Raw genomic sequence first — 25284 nt, 5'->3', positions numbered from 1 at the left:
TGGCCATGTTCCTTAATAAAATGATTCATCTGCTCTTTAATCTGCATCTTCAGTGAGCTGAACATCAGTGGTTCAGTAGGACCCATTGTTGCTGTCCCAGGACCAGTCTGGCCGGGCAGCATGGCAATAATAGAGGGAGAGGTGTGATGGAGAGCCCCAAGATAGATTTTAATGTTGATGGAGACTGCATGGTCTGAGGGGCTCCTTCCAGAGACCCAGAGGCATGGTGAGCTTCACAGTGTAAAGGAATATCTGAGGGCAAAGATCCAGCTGCAAATGCAAACCAGGGACATGACCTTAAAAGTCTGAGGTAGGATGGCTCCATCAGCATCACCCCAGCACCCCACCTCCCCAGGGCTTCAGATTTATTCCCTCTGTCTCAGGAACCTGGTCCCAGGTATGATCTTTCCAATCTAATTAGGTTCCCACAACCCATGATCTGAAATGTCTCCTTTTCTACACTCACTTAATTTTTAAAACTTGGTTTTCAATTAGGATGCCTTGTAGATCAAAGTTTTCAAAGCCATGACATATTCTGATAACCAAGTTTGTGCAATTAATTATTTCAATACAATGATTGTTCCCTTTCAGAAACCTAAGGGTTTTTTAACAAGTAGCTATATAGGCATCTAGATGTCCTTGCTCAGGCAAAACTCTTATTGATTGTTCTGACTTGCAAAACAATGTCGTTGCTGAGTTCCAAATTGTGGGTTTTTTCTCCCTGCTGTTAAGTAAATAAAGATGTAGGCTGAAGATGGGCATCCATCCCTGTTGAAGAATATTAACTAAATCAATTTTTTCACCAAAAAAAAAATCAATTGGTGCATTAGCAAGAGAGAAAATAAAGCATCATGCTGTTTTAGCTCCCAGGAGCCTGCAAAGCCAACTCTAACTCTCAGAACCAGAGATAAAAAATATCTAAAGTTTACATCTAAATCCATATCAGAACTTCTTCAGGGCACATGGAGTCTCTGACTCATTTCCAGAATGTGCATTTAAAGGGCATTCACATAAAAATTGACCCTCCTGCCAGACCTTTGGTGAATACAAACACATTTGACTCTACATCCCAGTTTGTCTTCCTAAAGCAGTAAGGTGATGACAGAGGAAGTTACATTTATGAATCCATGAATTTTCAGCTATGGCTGAAAAGAGGATGTTGCTGTAGATACAGAAAAGTCTGATTTCTTCTACAAGGCCTAACACATCTTCTGTGGGCATTTTCTAGTGAAATGAATTAGTTTTTAAATGGTGTATCAAACTAGCAAGCTCGTGGGAAGATGGAAATGTTACTTTAAATGGGAAACCTTGTCCAGGAGCTCTTGTCAGAATCTCTGAAGAGTTAATTCTGATTCTGCCTCTGGTTTGATGTGGGCTGTTTAGTAAACCATCAGAGCTTTAAGCTAAGAGTTTTAATAGGATTTAGTTGCAAAGTGAAATGAATGCATAATAAAGTGTTGTGGAACTTTGCAACTGAATCTGAACTTTCAGATTGAGGCTATTTTATAACAGCCACATCCTTGGGCTGATGTGAAGAATAATTAGGGTTTGTGTACTGCTTTGAACATGCAAACTGTAATGACAGTACTAAGTTTTAATATTAAAACTATTAAATATTGGGATTCTGTAATAGTCTCCTTCCATTTCATAGAATCATAAGGTTTTATGATGTGTTTAAAAATAAAAGTGCTCTGAGGAAGGACTGTCACTTGAATTTAAGATCAAATACTTCAAAAAGGATTATATGATATGCCTGAGAGTTCCCCCTGAGCTGCTTCTCCCTGCCTGCCCTCCCCCAATACAGGCTGAGTTTCTATATTACAAATGAATCCGTCTTAGTCTGTAGCTGGAAAACCTTGTTCAGGAGCTGCTGTGGCTTCCCAGCCTGCCTGGAGGGGATTGTGAGTATCACTGAGCTTATACATTGCATAATATGTCAGTTTTTCCCTGTATTGATGAGGGCTCTCCTTGAGTTCTCTGTCCAATTCTGGCCCCTCAATTCAGGAAGGACATTGAGGGGCTGGAGTGAGTCCAGAGAAGGGCAGTGGGGCTGGGGAAGGGTAAATCTATGAGGAGTGGCTGAGGGAGGTAGGAGTGTTTAGTCTGGAGAAAAGGAGGCTCAGCAGGACCTCATCACTCTCTACAACCCCCTGACAGGAGGGTGCGGCCACATGGGGGTCAGGCTCTGCTCCCAGGGAACACGGGACAGACAAAAATGAAACGGCCTCAGACTGTGCCAGGGGAGGTTTTGGTTGGACATAAGGAGGAATTTCTTCATAGAAAGGGTAATTAGACATTGGAATGGGCTGCCCAGGGAGGTGGTGGAGTCACTTGGGTGTGGCACTCAGTGCCCTGTTCTGTTTGACAAGGTGGCATTGAGTCATAGGTTGGACTCAGTGATCTCAGAGGTCTTGTCCAACCTCATTGATTCTGTGATTCTATGTACTTGCATCAGAGCACACATACAACATTTCATTATTTTACTGTGAAAAACTAAAGGATTGTGTTGGGCACTAATGGTAATGATTATGAAACATTCCTTATGGGCAAGTAATTCCATAGTTTTATTTCTAAGGCCTTGGGCACATGCATAGATGTGTCTGAAGGACCAGCCTGGACAAACATTTGACTTGGCTAATGACTGATTTGCCTTAATATGGCATTTGATTTTAATATTAATTAAAATATAATATTAAAATATCTGGATGGAGAACCCCACTGGAATAATCAAACCCTGTGTGCTCACGACTGCAAGTCCAGAACTCCACTGCCACTGTTTTAACTACTAATGAATTTGGAGATATCTATGTCTGAGCTGTTGTTTGGACTTCCCTTTATTCATTGGACAGAAATAGGCATTGCTGGGATGTGATTCATTATGTCCTAATATACATCCCTAGATCTGCTTAGATGAATTGCTCCCTGAAAGTTTTTTCTCTGACTTGATTATCTATTTTCTCTGAGTAATTAGCTGAGAAGTAACTGGCTACCTCAGGAGCCTAAAGTTGGTAAAAATGAATCCTACCTTTTTAGTATTTGTTTTTCATTCTGGCACATCTCATACTTACCTTTGATTCATAGTACAGATTTTTTAAGCAAGCAAAGTATGTCTCTTTGTTATTGGACAATAATTGATGTTTTTTACTGAAAAATAAAATTCGTGCATCAAGCTGATCTGTTAATATAACTGCTTTAATGGAAAGAAACTAATAAGACTTTGATAGTTTGGTATCTTTGATACTGGGTCTTAAGGATACTTTTCTCAGCATTTTCTTTCAAAGCTGGACTTGTTAGTGTTCTTTGCAACCAGAGTCTTTCTCAGATTAATGAACTTCTCTTTGTACAACTCCTTCTATAGGAGAGTCACAGTGCTTGCCCACAGCACTGGCTCTACAGCACTATGAAGGAAAGATTGATTCTAATATATATAAATATCAGCCCAACCTTGCAATATTCAGAGGAAAGGATTTTAAGTACCAGGTACTTCTAAATCAAAAGCTACCCTAATTATCCACAAATTTGAAAAGAGAAGGAGAATAGCTAATCACATAGTGCTGTCGAAGGTTTGTCCACTTGCTGAGGAATCTGGGCATGTGTTCAAAACCCATGGATTGAAACAGTGCCCATCCAAAGGAACGAGTAATGTGTTCTGTGACCGTCTCTGGTGGCTGAATGGAAACGTGAACAAGGGTAGTGGAACATTTATATAAATGTCTTTGCCACTTCATATTTGTGATGCAGAGTCTTTTCTTTGTGTATGAGGAGAGACATGGAGTTGTCATGTTGTGTAGAGGTTTCACACACATGGTGTGGGATGTGGCCCCATTTGTGTAACACACATTATTAGGGGCAGCCCTGGATCAGGCACCTGTCTTGGGATTCTCTCTGCTGCTGCCTCCCACTTGTTCCTTGCTTGCTTTTATCCACTTAGGCAGGGAGCTCCACTGTGCAAACAACAGCTCTTCTGTATGTCTGTACAATGTTTGGTACAATATGGGTTGTAACCTATGGCGTTGAGAAAAATAAAAATAATTTCCATTTTTAGAGCCTAAATTACTGAAAGGCAAAGGTAACAATATGGCACCACTGCAGTTGCCTCTCCTTTTTGAATGAGGCTTCAAAGGGAAAATGGAAATGAGCAGCTGATGTGACCAAGACATTAATTTTTCACTCCTTCCCTCTCCTCCAGCACTTAAATTTAGATGTAGCTCAGACTGAAACTGTGTGTCTTGTTTTGGCAGGAATGCTGCAGAATGGAAAGAAGTTTGATTCCTCCAGAGACAGAAACAAGCCTTTCAGGTTCAAGATTGGCAGGCAAGAAGTCATTAAAGGATTTGAAGAAGGTGTTACACAGGTACTAATAAATTGTTCTGGCCGAACCTGGAGCTGGCTGAAGGATGTGTAATCTCAGCAATGTCCAGGGCAGTCACGCCAAGACCAAGTGGAAATCACAGTGTAGGATATGGAGTGTTTTTGTGAAAGCGTGGTGCATTTGAGCACAGTATTTCCTGTAGCATCCATCCATCCATCCATCCATCCATCCATCCATCCATCATCCATCTCATCCATCCATCCATCCATCCATCCATCCATCCATCCATCCATCCCTGGCTATCCCAGGCTCATGAGCCTTTCCCCATGGTATGCATTTGGGAGGAGAGAGGTGAAGTCCCCTCCCCAGGTGCCATATAAGCCCTGTCTCTCTCCCATGGGCAGCTCCACAGACAGCAGTGGCCTCTAAAATGTTGAGATGGCAGCTTTCTATGGAGTGACCTCTATTCAGCTACTCCATAAAAGCCCAAGCTACCCTTTTTGATGACATCCATGACCCAGCTACAGATTCTGACCCTTATGAATAAGGTACCATACTGCACTGTTACATTTTTATGACTTCAGACACCCAGCTACAAAACATTCACTGACCAACCCTGTGCTGAGAGAAAGAAAACTGCCCTCCATTAATTACAATGTGAGTGCCAGCACAGTAAAACCCCACAATACAACTCACTGCCAGCTCTTGCTTTTTGTGCCCCCCACACATGAGGAGTATGATTGGGATGCTCAAGAGCTCGAGTGAATGAGATTAGGGGCAAATTCCTTCTGACTTCCCATTTCAGGATCCAAGAGTTCAGTGTAGGAGGCAACCACTCAAATACTCTTACAGGAACAACTTTAGCAAGAGCAACTTCCTATGCTTAAATAGAGAAAAGGGAAGAATGCAAAATGAGAAACAACCCACTGAGGAATGAAGCAACCATGCTTTTCCAGGGAGGGGTGGAAGAGGGAAGGGTTTCCAGCCCTACAGAGAAAGCAATGCAAGCATTCCTTTCTCTACAGCCAGAGGAGTCCATTTGAGGAATCCTATGTGAAAAATACCATCTTCTCTGAAGGATTTGAGTTGGACTGTTTTTTATTTGCTTTGCAGAAAGGCTTAAGAGAGCTCAGGACTGCAGAACTGTGGGAAACAGAAGCCAGTGCAGATAATGCAGCATCAACAAGCACTGGGTGAATCAGTTCATCCCTTCCTTACTGCTCTCACTCCCGACTCTTGGCCCTTAGAAAATAAGTGGCCAAGAGCTATTCCAGAAAGCCGTGTGGCCACAGGCTGCCCTCCTACTCCTCCTAGTGGATCACTGACACAAGTCGAGCTCGTGGCTGTCTCTTTCCACCCCAGGGTTTGAGGGATTTGGGGACTGTGCTGGATAGAGTCTCTTGGCACAAGGCAGTTCCCAGCACGCAGATTTCACAGACCTTGGTGTAATGACTGTCAGATGTCAGCAGGGTCTGCATTTCTCTGCTCAGCTTCTGACAGTTCAAGTTTGCCTCATCCCTAAAACCCCAGGCATGACCTACCAGCTGCTTGGTTTGCAGGGACACATCCAAGCACTGGACAGACAGCTCCATGCAAAATCTCTGTGGGGACCCAGGGAGGTCATAGGCTTGGACATCCTCATCCCCATGCCATGAGTGCTCCTTGAATGTGGGAAAGTTCATATCCACATTTTTTTTCTACCCAAAGCAATTGACTCTCTAGCTTTGGTATATTTTATAGAACCAGAAAATATTCAACCTGAAAAATTCTCCACGGGAGCTATCACATAATCTGTAGTCCAGTGATATCCCCGATCTTGGGGGAGAAGTCTGAGTTAAAATCACTGCTTCCAATCAGGGAATGTTTCTTGTGAAACAAGACATGTTTCATACTAGCCAGTGAATATTCCAACACCAGTGTATGGTGCATGAAAAGCAGTTTGAAAATGTTCCAAAATACTCAGAAGATAACTCCAGATCTAGGTGAGCAGTTCCCTTCAGAGCCAGCCTGGAGTGGGGGAAATCAGCATTCCTGCCCATCTCAGGGGCCAGGGCTCTCTGCCTGGATAAGCAGCATAAGTGAGATGTCTGCCCTGGGGCTTGTACTGAGTTTAGGGAAATAAGTGCTGAACCTGGCTATGCTGGGCACTGATCTCTCATGATCAGAGAGCCGTGAGGGCCTGCTGATGGTGTTCCGTGTATCCTGTGCTCTGCAGCCCAGTATAGGTAGGGTGGACTAAACATGGTGTTAAAAAGACTTTGTGTCACTTCCAGACTGGTTCTGGTAGTTTAAGTAACTGCTGTGAGAAGCCAGAGCAGTGAGGAGGCCCATGCCCATGTCTGACCTGTTTATGGCAGCTTCAGCTTGAAGCAAAACTATTTGGACTCAGAATCATCACCTGGCTTGGGTTTCTCCTTCCAAGCTCCAGACTCAATAATGTTAAATGTCTTTTCCAAGTTAAACAATTCTGTGAAACTCCTTGATTCTGTAAATATGCCAGGTAGTGATTTTTCTTTTGTTTTCCTCCTAATCCTGGTTTTTATTTTTGTCTTCTCTTCTCCTTTCTCCAACATCCAAAACACAGATGAGCTTAGGACAAAGAGCAAAGTTGACCTGCACACCTGAGATGGCCTATGGAGCCACAGGCCACCCTGGGGTCATACCTCCTAATGCCACGCTCCTCTTTGATGTGGAGCTTCTCAGGTTAGAGTGAACCTTCCCGAGGGAGTTGGCTGGAAACATCTGTTAATAACCATCCGTTCCTTCCTGCCTTGCCAGCGGCAGGAGGAATCTTCACTGGAATCCCAACCTTCCCTGCTCGAGCTGTCCTGTCAGTAGTGCCTGATGTTTGGTTTCCTATGCCTTCCTTCTCTTTTATAACTTCGTGGTGTCTGTATTTGCCTTTTATTAGAAGCTTTGCTCTGAGGAAAAATGTCTCCCGGTGTAACAATTCCGAGTTGTACATTTTATTTAATTTGCATGTACGAAGAATTCATGGTGATGACTGAAAATATATAAAAATATAAATATATATATATATATATATTCCTTATTGAAAAAAACCACTGCCTTACTGTACACTTAAACCAAGAATAAATAAAAATCACAAAAGGTGCTCAAAAAACAAAAAAATCCAATGTACACCTTGTACATGAATGGGCATTAGCCAAACAGAGTTACCTGCGCTGCCACTTTTCTCAACTTGTACGTTCTGCTTGCTGCTGTTTTAAAAAATACTGTCTCATTTAAGAATTATAAGTATATATATATAAAACAATAAAATCTTGATACTTTACCATTTCTCATCCTGTTTTTCTCTTCTCTACTGGATGCTCTTTGCAGTATAAGAAGTTTTTCAACCATCAACCCATTTTTTGTTAATTATTCCTCTTATATGAAATATGTGTAGCTCCATGCACTGCTTCTACAAGAGATGGCCCAGTGAAGGAAGATCTCTGTGGGACCAGACGTACCTGGGACATGCAAGTAAGGGGTGCTGGGACAGTTTTCCTGACACTCTCCATTTCCCCTGCCTCTATGGCCTCTCAATTCTGGCCAAAATTTGGCTGTTGAAGAGATGGAAAGTGCTGCTTGTCAAAGACATGCAGTGCTGGTATAACTCTGTGCCTTTACAAAGTAAAACTAGTGTAATATTTTATTTTCTACTGGAGCTTAGCAAGGCTAGAAAAGAGCAGGATTATGTGCATCCAGCTTTCAAAAGAAATCTGAACTTTGGATTGATGTGGCCACTGAAGATTCTGGGGTTTTTAGGCTTCATCAGCTGCTGCTGTTTACAAAGCCTGCAAACTGACCATGTGCACTGGGCCTCTGGCACTTGAGACTCAGCAATATTTATTTTATTTGCTGCTTATATGAATTCATGATGGTTCCTCCTCTGGAGACAGGAAGATGTGTTAGCTATTTACTTACCTGGATCTGGGTGCAGGACCTGATCAGCAAAGCTTTCTCTGTGCTGTTATTTTGCCTTGTTTGAATTCTTTCCATTAGGCTCATTTTTCCTCTTTGCTGTAGAAAACCAGGGCATCACTGGGTCATGATGTTACTTTTATTTAACTTGACTATAAACTATTTGCATGGTTTTCTACTAATAGATGTTTTGATAGTAATATTTCGAACAGTTGTGCTGTTTCTATATCTGTGTAAGGAGAACACTCTCAGCATGTACAGTCAGACAGCAAAGCTTCAGAGATGACCCCAGATGACACCTCCTGGAGTTGGGAGAGGGAATGAGCACAGAGAAGAAGCAAGACTGAAGGTCTAGCCAGGGACCATGGCTCATGATCTTCTCTCTCCAGATATTCATTTTATCCACAGAGCTACATTTATATCAGCTTGTTAAGTAATAAACCCATAAATCCATATATTACAGATTTTTATACACTGAGTGAAGTAAATTTTTTTCTCACTTTGCTTTCCATAAAGAAATGAAGGGATTTTTCAGAGCCCTTTTTTTTGGTGGAAATCTCAAGTCACTGCAGCAGCCAGGTTACACCTCCACTAATAGTTCTTTTATTTAGGGCACACTAATTTCCTGTTAAAAATTGGGAACTGGATCTGTCAGGATCTGATGTCCACCAGCTTTCCCAAATAATTTGAAAAGATCCTGCTCTCCTTTGCCACTGCCCTGGCCTCTGTCACTGGCCTTCCTTTCACCACTGGGTCATAGACTGTACCTCCCAAAATCTTGGTTAAAGGTGGTGTGGCTCTGTTGTGCCTGTCAAGCAGTTTGATTCAGCACATTGGTCTAAGCTGTTCCTATCAATGGCCCAGTTTAAGTTAATTGCTTATTAAAAAAAACCACAAAAAAAACCACCAAAAAACCCCAAAGTGTGATAGAATCACAGAATGGTTTGGGTTGGAAGGGATAATTAAAGATAATTTTGTTTCAATCTCCTAGCATGGACTGGGAGACCTTCCATTGAACCAGGTCGTTCAAAGCCCCATCCAGCCTGGCCTTGAACATTCCCAATGACAGAACATCCACAACCTCTGTGGGGAACCTTTGCCAGTGTCTCACCAGTCCTCGTAGTAAAGAATTTTTTTCCTAATCTATGATCTAACCCTACCTTATGCTAGTTTGAAGCCATTCCCCCTTGTCTTGTCACTTCATGTCCTTGTAAATAGTCTCTCTGCATCTTTCTTGTCAGCTCCCTTCAGGCACTGGAAGGCCATCATTAGGTTGCCCCAAAGCTTCTCTTTCCCAGGCTGAACAATCCCAATTCTGCCAGCCTTTCCTCATGGGAGAGGTGATCCATCCCTCTGATCATCCTGGTCCCAGCTCTGGACTTGTTCCAGCAGGTCCATGTCCTCCCTGTGCTGGGCACCCCAGAGCTGGATGCAGCAATGGAGGTGGGATCTCACCAGAGACCAGCACCTGCTTTGGGCCCTTTCCTGAATGCCCCAACAGTGAATGGCAATGCCAAGGATTGTGTGAGTGACCCTGGAACGGCCCCCTGCTGCCTCCATCCCCTCTTGGCCTTGCTGTTTGGGAGCTTCTGCTGTATTGGAGACAACAGGCAGGGCATGGCTGTGTCCTTCTGCGCTTGTGGGTTTCTCACCAGGGAAACCACGTTTCTGCTGGGCTCTGAGAGCTGATCCTACTTGATCTTATCACCTCTATCTGCAGTGCTGCTACTGTGCTCTTCCCTTCTGCCCTCCCAGCACAAACCAGCCATTACCCACTCCATAAAATCCTTATTACAGCTGGCTGATGAAGCTCCCCCTCATCGCCTCCTCTCTGCGGAGACCTTGGTTGGAAACGGATTATTACATTTTTCATGCCAATTTCATTAAAAAGAAAAAATCTGAAAGGAAAACTAATTGTGCTTTGTGATACTTAAGGAAATTAAGTCTTCGAGGAAATGTAATCTTCAGCTCTTTATTTGACTCCAAATGCGTTAATTTATTTAATTGCATCATCGATCAACACAGTACATAAAATTATTACCCCCATATAGTAGATTGGAAAAAATTTACTGTCATTGCCTGTGTAATCAGATATACTCTTGTTACTAATTTCTAAACAGATTCAATGGGAAAAAAATGACCTTCCAGTCTTAATTTCATGCCCTACTTCCTGAAAAATTAAATGGGAAGTGAGCACACACAAAACCAGCACAGATGCAGAGTACGAGGCTGGTAACATCTGCTTTATTTGCTGCCCCTCTGCCATTCATGAGCTGAACTCATTTCCCTGTTCTTTGATATTACATTTCAAACAAAATCTTGAGTAGATCTCATCAAAACAGTCCTCCGGGCATTCCATTTCCATTCCCTCTGTCTTGCAGGTACAAATTATTATTTCATTTTACATGTGCAGGGACACTGAAAGCCCTGAACAGGCACTGGAAGAAAAACTATGAAATGGAATATTTAATGAAAGACAGCAGCTGAGCTCTCTGAGAAATCAAAAGCTGCTGATCTTGAGGATTCATTGAATGAAATTTTATTAATCTTATTACCCTAAAGAATTGCTTTTTATGTATGTTTTTCAAACAGCATGAAATCCTCATCAAAACAGACACTGCAGTGCAAGCACCATGCTCTCTGCTATTGACAGAAGCAATGTGGTATTTGCATATGATTTAAAACAAGGCTGGCAGCACACAGCACCATTATTGGCACTCTGGTATTTATTGTCAGTGTTCATTATTTATTAGAACCATAAATCCAGCATGGCAACAAGCACCTCCAGTTCCCATTTCAGCAAGGAGCCTCCTCAGTGCCCAGACATTGGTGTAAATGATTTCAGTTATCCAGCTGTTTGGTACATGGTTGTGTACATATATACACGGCATATATGTACTTATAAATATAAAAGATAGTTGTGTGGTGGCAGAGCAGTTTGGAATCCTTGAAAAGCTGTGGATGATCACATTAAAGCAAATCTCCCAGCAATACTTCATTAATTTAACATATTAATGCAATCTGGTTCTTGCCTGGGAACTCCAGTTTGTGTTAATGTGATGGGCAGGACCTGGAAGCCAGGCTGGCCATGGAGGGACTGCTCACCTAACCCAGCTTCTGGGCTCCAGGTCTCCCAGTGCCTGTTCCTGACCTCCTGGGGTTACTGTGGCCTGCAAGGCTTCTTGCTGCAAAAACAGTTTTAGGGGGCAGAGGCAGGGGTGGAGGAATCCCACACTAATCTCACACTAAGCATGGTTCTGGCTCGCAGCCCCAGTGCCTGTGTGCAAGGGAAGGCACGGCAGATCTGCTCCAGGGGGATGCTCTGGGTCAGGCACAGAATGGAACTTCAATCACCCACCCAAAGCTGAAATCACACCTCAGCCATCGTGGCTGCTTTCCCCCAGAGCTGGCTTGGAGCTCACTCTTCAGGAGCCATTACTGAACTTCTCTTTGTAGCATCTGATTTATTAACCATAATAGTTTCTCTGAGGAATGAGTAAAATAGAACCATTCAGTGCAAAATGACGAGTGTTTAGTTTCTCATTAGTTCCAGCTAGTAAATGTGAGTATTGCTGTGAGCCCTTGCAGCTGCCAAGTGAGGTGCACACACAGGATCTCCAGGTGAGATGTGGGCATTGTTCCCACAGCTGGGTTCCCTCCTGTCACACACATGGACATCCCTGTACCCATGGAGACAGATGTGCTACGGCTCCTGCTTGCATTAAACACTCAGGTGATGAATGACTCCTAACAGCACAGGCTACATGTAGGAGCACAGCATAAAGCCAGTCTTGATGAAAATCAGCAAAATATGCAGATATTTATTTTTTCACCAAATGGACACAGCATTGTTCCTGAAGTAACAGATTTCAACAAAAAAGTAATTTCAAAAAATGAAAGCATTCTTCTAGGATAGTACAATGCACTGAAAAAACTTAATTACAAATCCCAGGCAAAGTACATTGTTATCTGCCCTGGTTCTTCACTGTCTGGAAGTTGTCTGGCCAGGGAGTGAAACAACACATCCATGCAAATAAATCCTCCCAAGGCAGGATACTATCCACATTCACACAACTTCCAGCTGGTTCAGAACACAGGCAGAGATTATTCTTTCCCACTACCAAAAGATACTGGTTATGCATACTCTAGACCACACTCATTTTTATACACGGGAGTACTGAAAAAAGAGACCAAAAAATGTAAATTTGTTTTTCCTCCACCAGATGCTACACCCAAAAATGTATGTACAGAAAATGTTACAGTTCAACCATGCCAAGCAGAAAACAATCACACTACAGGTATCAAAATTAAAACCTTTATCTACTATCTCATTTTGGTCATGTGTTCTTCACACCAAATCCTCAGTCCAAACCTGGGGCATACAACAAAGCCCCAATACACTTTTTTTTTTTTTTTTTTTGTAGTGAGAGCTGGGTTGTTTCACTGCAGCTCATCAGAGCTGGCACCACCACTGGGAACAAGGTACTTGGACTGGAGTTCTCTTATCAGCTGGATCCTTTTAAAAGCCTTTCATCTTCTACACTTTGTGAAAGAAACCTTGTTTCAAACGTGGGCTTGGGCTTGCTTTGTTCAGTCAAACACAGAACCTGCTCAGTCTTCGAAAGCTTCTGCTAGAAACAGGTCAATGCAGCCTTTACCAGGTCACCCTCAGCACAGAGAAGACAGGTCGCCTTGGGGGATTGTCTCGGTTCTAGAAGACAGGTGTCTGCTAGGGAGGGCAGGAGCCTCCCTTGGGATGAAAGAATGTAGACCCCCTCCCTCCGAATTATTATAATTTTGAAATCAAGGGGCCTTTAGACAGAGATCTGAGGATAGGAATAAGAGTTCTTTACTAGTATAACCAGGCAAACAAACAAACAATAACTACAGCATTAACGAGAAAACAGAACCAGGGACCCCGTGACAGCTTTCTCGGCTGAGACGGGATGGAGGAGAGGCTTTGTTTTCACAAACCCCTCGGGCAGTCCCGGTGCTCCTGCGGGGCTCTGAGGAACACTCAGCTGGAACAGCAGGGATGAGCTGAGATCCCGGGCTGGTGGCTGAGGTGGATCAGCAGAGGAATGAGCTGAGATCCTGGGCCGGTGGCTGAGGTGGATCAGCAGCTCCGCGGCGGTGCCTGGCACTGCCACACGTCCCGGCAGGACAGGGGGTGCGAGGCCACCAACGAAGAGGGGAGAAGGAGAAGCAGCAGCTCCGTCTGGGTGATGGTGAATTCCCTTCTCTCTACCGCAGCAGCTCTGCGCCCCAGAAAAAAATGTCTTTCCCCGAAGCCGAAGAAAGCCCACCAAAACAGTCCCCACACTCCCCTTTTCCTGCCCCCTTCCCCGCCTGGGCCCGGCCACTCTGTCCTTTGTTGAGCACCCACTAAGTACCCACAGTTAGGTTGTCCCGGCAACTAATGGGTAAAAATTCCACGGGCAAGCCAGAACAACAACAAAAAAAGGACACCTAACCCCCAACAGGGATTTAATGCTACAGCAGATCTCCCTGTGTTCTGCATTTATTTAATCCTAATCTGAAGATACAAAGACTCATATTGCAGTTTATCAAATTTATATGATAAAAAATTACACTTTAAGAATTCCGATATTTAGACCAAGAACTCAATGGCAGGGCTTGAAAACAGTTTTCCAAAAAAGATCAGTTTATTTTGGCGGGTCTGTGTTAATTCCATATTTTTCTTTGAGAAGTTTAAGTTGTTCTTCTTTCTTCTTTGTGTCCATCTTTTGGAATGCCTGTGATTAGGAAAATAAAAGATGTAAGAAGTCTCTCATTTTATGACAAGTTATTTCCCAGTATCTGGAACCAACATCACTGTGAACTCCATCACCATCACACACCCAGAGCACTGTTTGATTCTTGCATTTGGAGAATGTCACAGGCCCCTAGATGCTCTCAGTGACACTGAGAACATCGAGAACTTTTTACCCATAAATAAGATCTCAGCTCCTGCTGCAGCTGTGCAATTGTGGGGCATCTGCACCCTGTTCTACAGAATACACTCCCCACAAACATGTTTTTCACACCCTTTGTCCAAAGGTACTTTTTTTGCACACAAATCAAAAAGTAAATATGAAACTCTGACCATGTATCCCATTCACTCCCTCTAACAGTTTGGATTTTATTTCTTAAAAATACCAAAGCAACTGTCTTTACAAGCTGATGCTGGGGTTGTTTTTTTGTGATAGCTCTGCTCAGAGGTGACTTCCCCAGCCCAGGTGCACGTACCCTGTTTGCGTTATAGTACAGAACCACGAGGTATCTGTTGCAGACGTTGAACCCAGAGAGGTGGTCACAGGCATTCTTGGCATCGAAGATGTCCTCATAGACCACGTAGGCTGTTCCTCTGGTCTCAGGGGTATTTCCACTGCACAGCAAGGGCAGAATCAAGGTCAAATAAAATGAACAAGAAATAGCTTATTTATTTCACAGTGACTGAGATTAGATGAATTACTGCAACTTCATTAAAAAACAATTTGGTTTCTTTTCTAGGTATTAAACTACATCCCTGCTTTCCACACCAAATACTTCAGAGTTAGAGACAACAGGAAAATGTGCTGTATTTTACTCCATAAAGGAAATGCACCTCTCCACAACAACTGGGTTGTTGAAGCTTTTGCCATGTTTGGTCTAGAAATAATTTAAATCTTTATTATAGCAATTAGCTTTTATTTAATATTACAAGACTTGGCTGTCAGTGGCAGTCTAGATCAGATGTGTCCCTAGGATGGAACAGGGCTTCTGGCATATCACAAAGTCAATTTGAGGCAGAACAGCCCTGCTGGTACAAACCCACTGCTGAGGCACAGCCATCACCCATGGGAGCACCAATTCCATGTCCTTTGCCTGACAGATGGGACGCACATCTGGGCATGTAACAGTAATGGGCCCAGAGGGGCTAAAGAGTTTACAGATCCCAAAGGTCTTGACTAAAAGAGACAGTGATAGAGACCTCACAGTCAGAACTGTCCCTGAGGTGCTTCTGAGAACTCCCAAGGGCAAACAGTATCACACATACCCACACTGCACAAAAGTAAGAAGGAGAATGGAATAAACACTGCACACAGCACAAAAGCCTTTACAAAGGGGCCTACACGTTATGGCTTGGCACTGCTGATGTTTGGATTTCTGCGGGAATTACACGAATTAGTAGTTCTGAACAAACTGCTGGATGCACAAACCAGTGCATCAGTCCAGTGGAAAGCCCCTGATACATCCTAATTCTGTGCCCACTTTCATGCTGTAGCAGCACACAGGTTTTCAGAAAACTTAACTACTGGCTCTCCTTCATGCTCATTAGCAAAAGATTCCACCTATTTGGCCAGGCAGTGTTTACACTCAGCTACTTCTCCAGCCACATCCACAACCCTTCCTTGCTCGAGAAGGGTCTGTCTGGTGTCACATCCCAGAATGGCACCAGCAGGATGTGTCCCCTTGGTGTCCTTTACTTACTGAGGGTAACTCTGTAAAACTCACTTCACACAACAATCAGTCAAACAAGTTACCCAGGGAAGCTGTGGATGCTCCATTCCTGGAAATGTTCAAGGCCAGGTTGGATGAGGCTTGGAGCAACCGTGTCAGGTGGAAGGTGTCCCTGCCCACTGCAGGGGGTTGGAATGAAATGGTCTTTAAGGTCCCTTCCAACACAAACCCTCCTGTGATGATTAGAGCTCATGTCCTCAGCCTTTGAACTAACCAGGAACACTGGAGTCACTGCAGACTTGTACAACCTCCATGCATTTTAGAACCACAGGCACAGTCATATCTCCACTGTCCAGACACAGTATGGCCCAAGGACATTCTGTCTCTGACACACAGGGGTTGCTGCTGGTATTTGTTTCTAATGAACAGATCCAGCAACAGCAACATCTCTGTTTTCCCACTAGCTAATTACCAGATACTCATAAAACAGGAAAACTGTACTCAGCTTCTGCCTTTCCAATTTTTACTGCAAGTCAAAGTAAAACTTAAGCTGTATTTGAAACTTACCTAAGCAAACAAGTCTCTCGTATTTTATCAACTTCCCCAAGTTCATCTCAAATTTAAGCTCATTCTCTACACCTCCCAGCAGAATAATTTTCTAACAACTTCACGTGTTAAGTGCACCTTCACATCCCCCTCTGGCACTCGGGGCGCTGCTCCAGGGCAGCAGTGAAAATCAGCTGCCACTGGCACTGGAGCGCGTGAACCCCATCATGGTCCAAAGAAAACAGAAATACTCACACTCTGATCTGCCGGATGGGCCCGTACTTCCCAAAAATATCGTACATCTCCTCGGCCGTGATTTTGTACGGCAGGTTCCTGATGTACAGGATCCGGTTGACCTCCGGAGGAAGCCGGATCTGATGGGAAAAGGACAGGCAGTGTGTTAGACCCAAAGCACGTACTGCAAACCTTAAACCCAGCAGTCTAGGGGCTAAATCATGGAGTCACTGAAGCGCGGAATGACTGAGGCTGGAACGGGCCTTAATATCACCCAGTTCCACCCCCCCTGCCGCGTTCCCGTCCGAGCAGCAGGACGGAGCCTGGAGCGGGACGGGGATGCAGCCAGAACCCAGCCCGGCAGGGACGGGACAGGGCAGGGCACTCACGTTGGCTCGTTTGGCTGCCTGCATCGCCATGCTGACGGGCGGTGAGTAGGGGCCGTGGCCTGGGAAAGAAACACCGGCGGGGAAGGAGGCTGGAGCGGAGGCAGCGGCGTAGACCGGCAGAGATGAGCCGGAAGCGCGGATCTATCCCAGCAGGCACCGCGCGCTCCCCTCACGGAACCGGATCCATCCCGGCGTGCAGCGCGCGGGAAGCGGCAGCGCGCGAGCCAACCCCGCTCACATGACCTCGCTCCCGGCCCCGCCTTTGGGCCCGCCCCGCGGCCAAGCCCCGCCCCTCGTGTGACCCCGCCCCCCGCGCCTCAGTCTGGCCCAGTCGCGGCCCCACACGTTCGCTCCATGGTGCAGGAATTGTGGCACGAACTTCTTTAATAAAAGCTTCCTCCTTATCCTTTCCCCCTTCTCGCCACCCACATGAATCGCTCCCGATGTGCAGCAGAGGCGGCAGGATGGCCGCAGTGCAGCCCCCGCAGTGACTGTCCCAGAGCAGCTACTGCAGCGGCCCTTTCTTGAAGCAAACGGGAATTTCGATGACGATTTTGCCGATGTTCCTGTTTTCCTCCATAGCCCTGTGTGCCTCAGCGATGGCGTGCAGGGGGTAAACGCTGTCCACGAGGGGCTGGAGACGTGGGGAAGCCCCTCCGGAAAAATGGGGCAGCACCTCCTCCGCGAAGGCTCTCACCAGCCGCTCCTTGTACTGCGGAAAATAAACACCCGGAAGGTTATTCCCAATCGCTTCACTCACCGGGGTGCCTCAGAGCACGGCATATAAAATGTGCACAGCCCTCAAGGAGAAACCTTCTGACATTCTCACAATGGAGATAAAAACACGTGACAGGTCTAAATTACAAACAAGAGAACAGGTTTTAGATTTATTACATCTTAATTGAATGAAATTTTCCAAAGCACGTGGTGTGAGCTCAGTGCAGAACCATTTGAATTAAACTGACAAAAGTTCTTGTAAATTATCTCTCTTAAACCATGCAGGGCTCTGTACTGTGGGTCTTTTACTGTTGTATCTGAGAATATTCCACATAAAATGAGTTTTCTTTGGTAACTGGGTATCCAAATGCTCAGTTTTAACTTTGAAGTGATCTAATAGAGATTTTTATTTTCCCCTCCTCAGACTTGATCAAGTTCCCTGTTCACTGGAGTTTTATTTCTTCTAGGGCCAAATATCTAAATTATGGTATTCACAAAGCACATTAAGAAGTCCTGGGTGTCATTCCTCTCATTAAGGGAGGAATTTGATAAAAAAAAAGAAAAAATTATAACTTAATTTTGTGACATTTTCCAAAGTATGTAGTACAGTTCAAGGTGGGGCTTTTTTTGGCAAGAATGTGTTTAACACTGGTTTTAAAAGAAAGCTCTCAAAACTATTAAGATTTTAAGATCAAACTGCATATACTGCTTATAGCCACTACTTGCCTCCTTGTGTCGGGGCCGTAACAGGCTCGTGTGGATGCTGGCTCTTTTGGAAAGCAGCCTTGCCAGCAAATCCCCATGGATTTCACCTCTACTCAGCAGTCCATAAATAATCCACCGGCCATCAGTACTCAGACAGTTGATATTCTTCTCCCAGTGTGAGGCCCCAACACAATCTAAAATAATATCAACTCCAGAACCTCAAGTAGAAACAGAAGAGATTTCAGCAATGAAGTCAAGCTGCATTAAGGGTAGGATAATTTCAAGCAAAACTAAAACCTTGTTATTCATAGGTACCGAATCAATCCTGCAATTCTTATTTAACTCTTTCTACTGAAATTAGGAATTGGAACAATGATTTGTAAGGGAATTACAGAATCAAGCACAAAAAAAGAATCATCAGTTACCCATAAGCAGACTCAGGCATAAACCACATAAACCAAATGCTTAGAAAAGATACATTTTTCTAACAGTTCAAGAATTAAGTGGGGCGAGGCACTGGCACAGGATGCTCATAGAAGCTGTGGATGCCCCATTCCTGGAAGTGTTCAAGGCCAGGTTGGATGGAGCTCAGAACAAGCTGGTTTAGTGGAAGGTGTCCCTGCCCATGGCAGGGGGTTGGAACGAGATGATCTTTAAAGTCCTTTCCAACCCAGGCCATGCTTCACTTCTGTGATGATTGAACACCAAAATGTGGGGATTTGGTCCCACAGTTCCCTGGGGAGACAGCAATAACAAGGCATAATATTTATACCTGCAATGAACACAGCCAGAGAGCCCATGCAGAAAACAGCACAATAGAACTAGGGAAAGGCTCATTCTGGGCTGAACAGGATATTGTGCTTACAGGGTCACTACTGTCTGCTCCCTCACCAAGTGACAGCTGAAACTGAGTGTGTGTCCACATGTTGGGAGGTTCATTTGTACTTTCACAAAGAGGTTTTTACCTTGGGTGAACTCCAAGACCTTTTCGCTGAAGTCTTCATTCTTGTAGTTGAACCCTGCAGCTGCTCCAGCGTTTGCTGTTGCTTCCAGTTTCTCCTGAGTTCCTGCTGTCACAATGGGAATAGCCTTTGCCAGTCTCACCAGCTGAATGGCTGCCATGCCAACCCCACTGGCTCCAGCATGGATCAACACTCTCTCACCCTCCTGTACTTTACCTGGAGGTGGGCATAAGGAAAGTGGTCACCCTTTGGGCCTAACCTTTGGATTAAAACATAAACAGTCTGGAAGATACCGAAGAAGAGGTTGAAAGAGATGCCCTTGACTGGACTTTGGACAACTGGACATCGTTGTAGCCTTCATAAAAGACAGAAATCCAGAAGTAGCAGAGGTTGCAATGTGCTGACAGGACATCATTTTACCAGCCTCAGTGAAGGGACTTTGTCTTGGCCATGTGCAGTTCTGGGCATCTGTGACCAAGATGCTTAAGTGAGTGCAGTCACAACCTTTTTATACCATCAGTAGAAAAACACTTGGAGAATGTTCATCCTGAGAAATCAGGCACTCAGCAATGAGGAGTACCAGAAATGCTGGGTAATGTTAAAGACCAGTCTTACAAATCATTTTACTTCTATTGGTTGCATTACTTTGTGTTTCACTGATTGCTCCTGAAAGTGGGGTGCCAAGTAGCCTCTCACCGATCCCCAGGAAGCAACACTGCTTGAAGCAGGTCTGCAGGGAAGTTATGTTTGGAACTTTTGTTTCTTATTGGATCTTTTAGATGCTACTGCTGAAGAGCGTGGAAGGATATTCCTCGCCTGAGGAAAACCCTGGCAAGTGCTACTGTTTATTACCTTGGCAGCATATTTTTAAAATGAAGAGTGTGGGTTTCTGTCTATTTTAAATCAGCTCAGAGTGGATTTTACCTACAAATAATATCTCTGTTAAACAAGGTACAAGATGTTGCCTACTGTAGATACACAAGCAATTAGAGATAAATATGGTCATACAGGCAGTGAAGCCAGATCCTCAGAAGTAAGATGTGTTTTCAGGTGTGTGTTAAAATGGGAATAATTTCAGGTTTTAGGCTTAATGGAAGGTGTCCCTGTCCATGGCAAGGGAGTGGAACTAGATGATCTTTAAGATCATTTTCAACCCAAACCATTTAGTGATTCAAACTGAGAAATACAGATGAAATCTGACCCTCTTTCCATATCCTTCCTTGTAAATATGTAATCAGCAGGGTAGGTTGGCACTGGGGAGAGGTGGTCAAGATTCAGGGATTTGTGTTTGGCATACTGGATTTGGACCCACAGGAACACAGTGCCAGAGAAAAGGTCCTTTGAATGCAGACAACATTCAAATGGAAGCAGCAAGGAGAGGATTTTGTAACAGAAGGGAAGATGAACTGTTTTGGTGGAATAAATGGGCAAATGCACCTCTCACCTACAAAATGGAGCAGCTGAAATGCTGTTAGCCAGGCTTCAGGAATAGCTGCAGCCTGAATAAAAGTCATATCTTTGGGAATTGGCATCAGGAGGCCTTCGGGCACTGTCACATATTGTGCCTGGCCTCCCCCAGAGAGCAGAGCCATCACTGCATCGCCGATCTTCCACCGGCCCGAGCAGCCGGGACCCAGCCCAGCCACGCTCCCAGCTGCTTCTAGGCCTAAAATATCACTTGCTCCTTTGGGGGGAGGGTACTTCCCTCTCCTCTGAAACAACAAACAAACAAAAAACCCCAAAACAAACAAACAAACAAAAAGCGAGAAAGGAAAAGCCAAACATCAGTGAGTGTAATGACCTGCAATATTTCATTCACATGTCTCCAGTTAAAATTCATATCTGTTTAATCCTGATTTTGCCCTATGCATATGTTGCAGTAATTTGAGGATCTTCTAGCCTCTGGAAACATGTCTGCTTCCTAAGTATTATTCTTCCTAATTTTATTCTTAAAATAAGAATAAACTGAAGTATTTCTAAGTCTGCTTTGTCCAGGCTAATCCCTGCTGTGGAGGTACTATGGTCTCCATTTCAGAGCACGGCTTGCAGCTTAAACCAGTAATTTGAAAGTGAATTTGAATAAATTTTCTCCCACTGGAACTGTGCCATTAGAACATTTCCTTTTCATCTCAAATGCCCAGAAAAGAGTCTAAGATCTAGAAAGACCAGAGCTTTGGTTTTACATGTTTTGTTGAAAGGCAGCTGCCTTTCCACGCCTGCCCAGCACTGTACTCAGACAAAAACATTTATCTGCTGAATCAACAAACACCTCTTCTTTCAGCCCTATGAACTCCCCCATCCAAATCTCACCAGGTTCAAACTCTTTTAGTTCATCAGATCTGTCAAAACTTCACAGAGGGGCTTGAAAAATCTCTGTTGTTTTTGGGTGCATAAATCTGCTTAACATGTCGTACCTGGAGTAAATCGCCCCTATTCAGAGCACTGGCAGAGACCTTCACAAGAACTTCTCCTTCTCCTGGATCTGGTTTCATCACTTCTTTAATATAGAGATTTTCTGGGCCTCCTGGGCAGTCAAAATAGGCTGCAAACATTTTCTCTAAAAAATAAAAACAAAAAAAAACCAAAAAACCCAAACTGATAAAATGTTGCATGAATGCAGGCACACTTACGTGCAGCGGGAAGATCTGCACAATGAAAAGGTAACAATGAAAGGTACCAAACAGCTTTAAAAATCCCTATTTATTTCCCTTGCCTCAGGAGGTCATTCCTGTGTGCCTGATTTGCTGTGGTACAGAATCTCACTGCTGCAGGAGTCTTTCAGGTACCTCCTCAGATGCTGTTCCTAGGATCCTTTTGGTACCAGCAGCTCTTGAGGTGGGCTGAGCTGTCAAGCTTCCTCCTGCCTGGTAACATCAAACATGGAACAGTCTTCTCTCTGCTCCCTGGGTGCTGGGTGGAAGGAGGTGACAAGGAGAGGCAATCACAACAGGAACAAGTGTGTTAGTTCCTGAGAGCTGGTACTGCACTGAGTGCAGCACAGGACGGGCTGCAGGCCAGAGCCTCTTCACATAACCAGCACTGTGTGACAGATCACTCTGTCCTCTGTAAAAATCACTGACTTCTGCACAGGGAAGGCTAAGTGTATTCCTAATTATTTGTGATAAGGCTGCAAATGCAGAACGATAAACAGCTTGAAACCCCAGGGATGTCAATCCCCACAGGGTGGTGCTCTATGGCTATTTTATGGTGAATAAGCACTTCCAAGTATTTGTATAAAATGCAATTTAAAGGCTTTTCTTTCTGAGGCTGGCTGTCTATCCATTGTTTTCAACCATTTAATCCAGTCCCACAAAATTTGCCTGTATCAACAAAAAAATTCAAAGGGAAGCCCACCTGATGCCACCCCATAGCAATTGTTTCTGCTGTCTTAACTGGGTCCAAATTTAGTCAGTTAAAAACAAGATGTAAAAGAAGCTCCTTTTTCATCACTGTTCATTAACCTGTTTTTTTAGAAATTATTGTCGTTGTTGCTAGTAGCAGGCGCACAAAAATGTAAAAAAAACTAAAACCAAAACCAAACCAAAAACCCAAGAGGATCTGAATGTTTACATTACTCTCAAACGCACAGAAAACCACAGCAACTGAGATACAAGTTTCCAACCATTTCAAACTCCCAGATCTGCCAGCAGTGCCTGGAAACAACAATTTTAAGAAGCTGTGTGGCTCCCGAAACTCCCAAACTCACCTTTTCCGTGAAGAGGGACGGACAATGTGTGCCCCGGAACAAACCCAGCCTGTCCTCGGGAGCAGAGTCCAGTCCCAGCCCTTCTCCCTTGCACTCGGCTACTCCCTGGCAGCTCCAGGGGAGGAACAGGGCGAGGTCTTTTTACTTTGGAGTGACACATATGAAGAGTCATAAATTTAGCACAGCTCAGCACTACTTTTGCTAACGACCTGGATTATTCTGCGGGTTGGCACAGAAATCTGTTTTCGTGCTTGGCCTTGCGGCAGAGATTGGCCACTGCCCCAGCACACGGGGCAGCTCGGCCTACGGCCCGTGGCTGTGCCGGTGTGTGTGACAGGGTGGGCTCCAGCTGAGCAGAGCTGTGACTGTAGAATTCTGAGTGTCTCAGCCTCGATTTGCTCCACCGGCACTGAGGGTGTGGGAGCTGATGCTGTAAACGCGCTGGGGAGGCTGCCCTGGGCTCTGTTCCTGGGGAGCAGCAGTGTTCAGAGCTCGCTGCTTCACATCCTTAAGCCCCCTGGGTTTCTGCCTGGTGGTCTGCAGTCAGAATCAGTACTGTTCTGAAAGTCTGAGGATATCTCTTTGAGCTATGCAGAAGAATCAAATCACGCTTTTCTCTGTGTCCTAGTCACCAGCTCTTGAGTGTTTGAACTGTCAGGGAATGAATCTAGCACTTCAGACTACTTAAAAATGGTAACTCATGTGTGTGGGATTTTTCTGTAGATTTTTTTTCCTGCAGTAATGTAATTTTTGGATTCAGGCTTTTAAACTCCTCTTTAAAAATGAACAAATTTAGAATCAAGTATAGCTAAAAATTCTTTTGTTCTCATATGACTGGAAGAGCTAATAATTGATGTGCTTCTGAAGATGAAAAGATCATGAAGCCTTCTCTCTAGTACATAGCCTGATTCAGTGCTGGTACTGATGTTGTACCTCCTCCACTGTCCCCAGAGAACTTTGCAATCCACTGCAGTTTAAAATAACTTTCTATTGCAGTCATTGATGTCAAAAACAGGGCCTGGACTCTTGTGAGATGGTAAAAACAAGAAGCCAAACCCTTTATTTGATGACAAAAGAGATACACCAACAGAAGCGGGGGCCAGATTAGCTTAAACTCCACAGTGGCAACCCAAGAAAGATGAATCCTCCCGCAGTCACTGTTATAAATCTTCTCCGCCCGTGATTGGTACATTTTTAAATCTGCTCACCCATTGATCCATATTCAGGGGCTCTCACTGGCCCTTATCTTCGCGCATCCTGGACCAATCATTCTCTCAGGGCATCGAATGATTGGTCCTTCTCTCCACCAATAATTGTCCTTGATGTGAATGTCATTCTCTGGGAGCTTATCTTCCAGAATGTTCTTTGCTTTACCACCCGACATCTTATCAACTTCAAACGGTTTCTATCATTCCTCTAGGATTCCAATCACAAGTGATTTAACTCCCAACTCAACACCATTAATTAACTTAAATCATTAAAATATTTATCTTAGAACACTCATAACAATTGAAAATGCAAACTCATATGATAAAAATGTATTTTATTATTCAAGAATGTACAGGACAGTCTGAAATTGTGTTAATGTAGAAATTTCCTTTGTCCCTTGGGTCTGTGGCACCCTGCATAGCTGTAATACCATTAGGGAACTTTCTCTGCTTAGAGAGATTAGTAACTATGTTATCTTGAAACAGGCTAAAATACAGCATTAGAAAGATGAACCAGAGCATCTTAAACCAAATATTGAAGACATCACTTTCAATTCAGTTAAGAAACTTAGAGGGCAGATGCATAGAGTAGTTGTCCTTTTATGAGCAGCAAGCCCACAAGTGCTCTTGAAAAAACAGAAAGGAACTCAGCAGCTGAAATGTTGTAAAGCAGCAGTTTCCTGTTTAAAGTTTTGAACTTCTATAATTTATTTCCTAATGAGCACTCTTGAGGTTGATGAAGTCCAAGTTCTCTGTTGATTCAGCTACCTTTCTCTCTAAAGTAGTCTGCTATAACAACACAAGGACATAAATAAATAAATAAATAAAATCATAATATATGATTTAAATTATAATTAAATAATTATAATTTAAAATTAGAAAAGTCATATAGAGAATTGCTGTAATTGAGATTTTTTTCAAATTCAAATCCCCCTCACACTGTGCTGCACTCAAATGATGACAGTGCTGTTTCTATCTGAAAATTAAAAATACTTGTATTTATGAGGTATTATCTGCTCTAAAGAACAAACACTGAGCGGCACTTTCAATAATTTTCAGAAATCTCTTGTAACATGCAAAGAAAAGTTCCTTCTTTTTTTTTTTTTTTCTTTTTTTTTTTTTTTTTTTTCCCACA

General features: G+C 43.8%; 3 protein-coding genes across 7 annotated transcripts in view; 1 reads left to right on the top strand and 2 right to left on the bottom strand.

The window, feature by feature from the left end:
- FKBP1B (FKBP prolyl isomerase 1B) overlaps nt 1-7607 on the top strand; it is a 44047-nt gene extending 36440 nt beyond the window's left edge. For 2 of the 3 annotated variants that reach the window (XM_086875678.1, XM_086875680.1), the window contains 2 exons: nt 4242-4354; nt 6897-7607. In XM_086875678.1, coding sequence (XP_086731804.1) covers nt 4242-4354; nt 6897-7025 — 242 coding nt within the window. In that variant the 3' untranslated portion in view covers nt 7026-7607. Of the gene's footprint in view, nt 1-4241; nt 4355-5425 lie in introns of all 3 variants that reach the window. The other variant, XM_086875679.1, reaches the window with a different exon arrangement.
- A 6118-nt stretch (nt 7608-13725) lies between these two features.
- SF3B6 (splicing factor 3b subunit 6) lies at nt 13726-17126 on the bottom strand. Its single transcript, XM_023924317.2, has 4 exons — nt 16852-17126; nt 16484-16602; nt 14489-14627; nt 13726-13995 (listed from the first exon to the last, which is right to left on the bottom strand). The coding sequence occupies exons 1-4, from the start codon at nt 16879-16881 to the stop codon at nt 13906-13908; spliced, it is 378 nt and encodes a 125-aa protein (XP_023780085.1). The 5' UTR covers nt 16882-17126; the 3' UTR covers nt 13726-13905.
- A 91-nt stretch (nt 17127-17217) lies between these two features.
- On the bottom strand, nt 17218-24973 carry TP53I3 (tumor protein p53 inducible protein 3). Of its 3 annotated transcripts, none has more exons than XM_023924315.2 (7): nt 22942-23057; nt 22022-22145; nt 21650-21792; nt 20680-20947; nt 19239-19451; nt 18295-18491; nt 17218-17563 (listed from the first exon to the last, which is right to left on the bottom strand). In XM_023924315.2, exons 3-7 carry the CDS (start codon nt 21785-21787, stop codon nt 17357-17359), a joined length of 1023 nt encoding a protein of 340 aa, XP_023780083.2. In that variant the 5' UTR covers nt 21788-21792; nt 22022-22145; nt 22942-23057; the 3' UTR covers nt 17218-17356. The 3 variants fall into 3 exon arrangements, with proteins under 3 accessions (XP_023780083.2, XP_086731803.1, XP_023780081.2); XM_086875677.1 differs by having other exon boundaries at nt 21949-22145; nt 22942-23051; XM_023924313.2 differs by lacking the exon at nt 22022-22145 and having other exon boundaries at nt 22942-24973.
- Between the last annotated feature and the right edge of the window lie 311 nt (nt 24974-25284).

This window comes from Cyanistes caeruleus, chromosome 2 (genome assembly GCF_971803275.1).
Source record: "Cyanistes caeruleus chromosome 2, bCyaCae1.hap1.1, whole genome shotgun sequence".
Classification (NCBI taxonomy): domain Eukaryota; kingdom Metazoa; phylum Chordata; class Aves; order Passeriformes; family Paridae; genus Cyanistes; species Cyanistes caeruleus.
This window is presented reverse-complemented; position numbering and strand designations above follow the sequence as displayed.

Coding starts and splice junctions, on each gene's coding strand:
- SF3B6 (XM_023924317.2), bottom strand. CDS start 16,881: ATGGCGATGCAGGCAGCCAAACGAGCCAAC. Junction 14,628..16,483: donor CCCATCCGGCAGATCAGAGT/GTGAGTATTTCT, acceptor CTTGCTGTGCAG/TGGAAATACCCCTGAGACCA. Junction 13,996..14,488: donor TGTACTATAACGCAAACAGG/GTACGTGCACCT, acceptor TCCTAATCACAG/GCATTCCAAAAGATGGACAC.
- TP53I3 (XM_023924313.2), bottom strand. CDS start 23,113: ATGACTCTTCATATGTGTCACTCCAAAGTAAAAAGACCTCGCCCTGTT. Junction 21,793..22,941: donor CGTCCCTCTTCACGGAAAAG/GTGAGTTTGGGA, acceptor TTTATTTTTTAG/AGAAAATGTTTGCAGCCTAT. Junction 19,452..20,679: donor TCAGCTGCTCCATTTTGTAG/GTGAGAGGTGCA, acceptor GCCCACCTCCAG/GTAAAGTACAGGAGGGTGAG.